Source organism: Neolamprologus brichardi, chromosome 7 (genome assembly GCF_056152115.1).
Source record: "Neolamprologus brichardi isolate AB-2024 chromosome 7, ASM5615211v1, whole genome shotgun sequence".
NCBI classification, from domain to species: domain Eukaryota; kingdom Metazoa; phylum Chordata; class Actinopteri; order Cichliformes; family Cichlidae; genus Neolamprologus; species Neolamprologus brichardi.
The window spans coordinates 37,087,186-37,091,330 of NC_142110.1; the positions used below are offsets into that span (position 1 = coordinate 37,087,186).

The 4,145-nt window shown below is 41.3% G+C and overlaps 1 protein-coding gene across 1 annotated transcript; it reads right to left on the bottom strand.

Annotated features, from left to right (window-relative positions):
- Window positions 1-373: 373 nt before the first annotated feature.
- On the bottom strand, window positions 374-1,246 carry LOC148102138 (uncharacterized). Its single transcript, XM_087842702.1, has one exon. The coding sequence runs from the start codon at window positions 1,244-1,246 to the stop codon at window positions 374-376; it is 873 nt and encodes a 290-aa protein (XP_087698828.1).
- Window positions 1,247-4,145: the final 2,899 nt, after the last annotated feature.

Here is a 4,145-nt window from a genome sequence, read left to right on the forward strand (position 1 = left end):
AATGACTCGGGGGTGTTGATTCATTTAAACTAACATAATCATCCTGCTGCAACCAGGTTTCTGTAAGGCAGAGTAAATCAATTTGTTGATCAATTATTAAGTCATGTACTAACAGAGACTTGGAGGAGAGAGACCTAATATTTAATAATCCACATTTCACTGTTTTACTCTTTGGTTCAGATGTGGATACTGTATTGTTCTTTCTTTGTAAATGTTTAAGTTGTTTGTTGCTGGTTTTTAGTTTGTTTTTTGTCTTTGTGGAAGCAGACACAGTCTCTATGGAGATGGGTTTTTGGGGGGGTAGCAGGAGGAGGGAAGCTGCAGAGAGGCGTGTAAGACTGCAACTCTGCTTCCTGGTCCCAACTCTGGATAGTCATATTTTGAAGGGTTTAATAAACTTGTCCATATTTCTAGAAATGAGAGCTGCTCCATCCAAAGTGGGATGGATGCCATCTCTCCTAACAAGACCAGGTTTCCTCCAGAAGGTTTGCCAATTATCTATGAAGCCGACATCATTTCTGGGACACCACTCAGACAGCCAGCAATTTAAGGAGAACATGCGGATAAACATGTCACTCCTGGTCTGATTGGGGAGGGGACCAGAGAAAACTACAGAGTCCGACATTGTTTTGGCAAAGTTGCACACCGATTCAATATTGATTTTAGTGACCTCCGATTGGCGTAACCGGGTGTCATTACTGCCGACGTGAATTATGATTTTACTGAATTTACGTTTACCCTTAGCCAGCAGTTTTAAATTTCCTTCAATGTCGCCTGCTCTGGCCCCTGGAAAACAATTGGCTATGGTTGCCGGTGTCTCTAGCTTCACATGTCTGAGAACAGAATCACCAATTACCAGAGTTTGACCCCCAGCGGGTGTGTCACCGAGTGGGGAAAAACGGTTAGACAAATGAACGGGTTGGTGGTGTACCTTGGGCTTCTGTTTAGGACTATGCTTCCTCCTCACCGTTACCCAGCCGCCCTCTTTCCGCAGCTGCTTGGGATCTGCCGGGGAACAGCTAGCGGGGCCTACGCTATCTTCGGCTGCACCAGCTACAGGGGCCTGGCTAGCTAAGGGTGAGTGAAGGGTGCTAAGCCAAGTCTCCAATTCAGTAATCCTAGCCTCCAGAGCTGCAAATATGCTACATTTGTTACAGATATCATTACTGCTAAAGGAGGCCGAGGAGTAACTAAACATCTGACACAATGAGCAAGAAAGTGCAGGAGGGACAGGTGAAGTAGCCATGGTGCTAACGAGTCGGCTACGAGCTAAGCTAGCGAAACAGTACAGAGACGATATCAGCTGCTGACAAAGTGGGTTTGCCTATGAGGTGCTCTGTAGTTTTAAGTGTCCATCGCTCTCCATAAATCCCGTTTTACAGAGAAACAAGGGAAACAAGCTCCAGCAGCTCTGCGCTTTAGAAAAAAACCACTACATTTGATTATCTTGTGCAGAATATTGCTCCGACATTACGTCATATAAAGCAACAGTGCCCACGTTAAACTGTGACGATAACCAGGTAACTTTTACAAACATATTTTATGTTGACAACCTGACCTGATACGTGAAGATTACACCACTGAATTCTCAGCTAAAATAATATTAAAAGTACAGTTTATGACAGAAAAATGGGGTATTTTAAAACTTTGCTTACAGTTTAGAGCGCCACCACCATTGCCGCTTGTGTTTTGAAATGCATTCTGGGATACCTGGCTGCCCCAAGTCCACACTATCACCACTTCATAGCAGTCAATTATTTAGGATCGACCTGTCTTGACTTACTTTGCACTGTAACCATTCAGATGTTAGACAAGCAGCGGTTGCAGTGTTAACCCCGCCCCCTGACTTTGATGGGTGAGGCTAACAGATAAAATAAATTCATGAAGACAGAGGCAGGGCCAAGAGTGCCAAAATGAATTAAATAAATACATCATTAAATAATTAATTATGTCATTAATAAAATAAAATTTGAAATAAATAAATGCAAATGTTTTTCAGGATAGTAAAAAAGACGAGGTGTGTGAAGAACTTGAGAGAAACATGAGCCTCCAACTTGATAATGTCAGAAAAGAAATGGAAGACACCTGTAGGGCTTTTGAAAGATGTCTTGATGATGGTGTTAAGTGTGAGGAATTAGAAATTATTTTACTGCTATTGTTAATAATCATCATCACCATTGCATTAATAATACAATCTGCAGTATTGATATTGTATTCAGATGTTTAAACATACTGGTACCCAATTAGCCTTTACTACAGGTGCAGTTATAACCACGTTAAACTGTTGAGTTAAATCAATAATCTTTAATGCTTTTGACTGCTTGTTATAATCTGAAATGTGTACGTGCTGGCCTTCTGTCTGTTGGAAAAGGTTACAAGTTTCAGCTGGTGAAGGGAGAGGTGAAACTGAGTGCATTTCATGCTGACACACACACACAAACACACAGTAGATAGAATCATTTATAGGTGAGAAGTTAATCGTGTTTGCTTGTAACTCTAAAATTGTCTCTGTAAAAGAGGAATAGTTTCTTGCTGTCTCTGCAAAAAGAGGAACAGTTTCTTGCAGGGTGTGGGTCTGGTTTTCCAGACAAGAAGTGAAAGTCAGAAGGCTGACAGGAAGCATCTGCTGTGGAGACGGAGACAATGTTATTTTAAACTGTGTTAAGTCATTGTGGTTTTGAAACCTATGTATGAACTGTATGTGAGTGACGTTGAAGGGGCGTCAGTAAATTTAAGCCCAGAAGGTATAAAACACATGCCTATGCTCTGTAAGTCGGGGATCGGCGCTGTCTGCGTTTGACTTCACCCAGCCGGATCAGTGTTGTTATTATGAAAGTTGATTACCTCCTGTATCCCTCCTTTTGAACCCAAAATTTTGGGGGCTCGTCCGGTTATTGAGAAGGGAGAGTGAGTTGGAGGTGTAGACGGAGAAATCCGGGGTCCGAGGTGGTCGGACGGGCAGGCACGAATATCAGTGGTCGAAGTGAGTGGGCATAAGCCGGCTTATCCAAAGGTAAGGCACTACTACCTGTTGAATTATTTCCAAAATGTGCCAAATTGGACATGAAAAAATTAAAGTCTACTCACTGAAATTACTGGTGGGTGTCTGTTTTGATTTTGGTGAAAATCTCATGAGAGTTGAAAGTTGAAGTTTGAATGGGTTAAAGTCCCTTAAGGAAAGGAAAAAAGGAAAACAGTGAAAGGGTTAAAGTCCCTAAAGGGTTAAAGTCCCAAGTAGGAAAGTAGGGAATTTGGTCATTTTATGGGTTTAAGTCCCAAATTGGTCAGACAGGTTGGACCTGGGTCAGTCATACATTTTGTTGTGGGTGTTGATTGTTGTTTCAAAGTATTATAAATTATTTGAGAACGGTTGTTGGACCACTAGGAGGCGCAGTGCTCAGAGGTAACGCTTGCCAAGGCCGGGGATGCCTAGGCCTTGTCTTCTTTGAGGGATAGTCAGTTGGTCACTGTGGAGCTTGGGGAACTCCAGAATAACTAGTGGTTGGACCACTTTACCGTTTGGAACGGTATCTGCGCTTTTTTGGGTAGCAGAGGTGCGTCCTTGGGTCTTGGAGACTTTTAAATTAATTTAGGGATGTTAGAGATTAGGCCAGAAACAGTTAGTCTGATACTGGTGAATTGATCGCAAAAAACTGATAGAGTTTATCCGCTGGGCGGTTAGGTTAAATTTGCCGAAATTGTGTAGGTGTTAAAAGGCCTAAAAATCTGTGCATAAAATAAGAGATCTCTGTGTGAAAGGAGGCTGAGTCTGTGCTGGAGCTATTTTTAGACTGTGTGTGTGTGAATGTGAAAATGCAAAACCAGAGTTGGTTTTACAAATACTGCTGCAAACATTGTTGAATGTGTGTGTTTAAGACGCCATTTATGTTTATTAGAGGGCTATAAATAAAGTTTTGAGTTGCTGTAGTGGATGTATAGTAATTGACTGAGTTTGGATATATATATATATATATGTATATATATATAGAGTGCATTGTATAGACTTAAGACTAACATATTACTTTCAGTAGTAACCTCTCTTCAGCAATAAATGCTGGTGTGTTTTATTTTTTAATTTCGTGTGTTCTGTGAGAATTATCAGAGGTTTCAATTTTTTGACTTGCTCTTTCTAATTATGAAAGGCA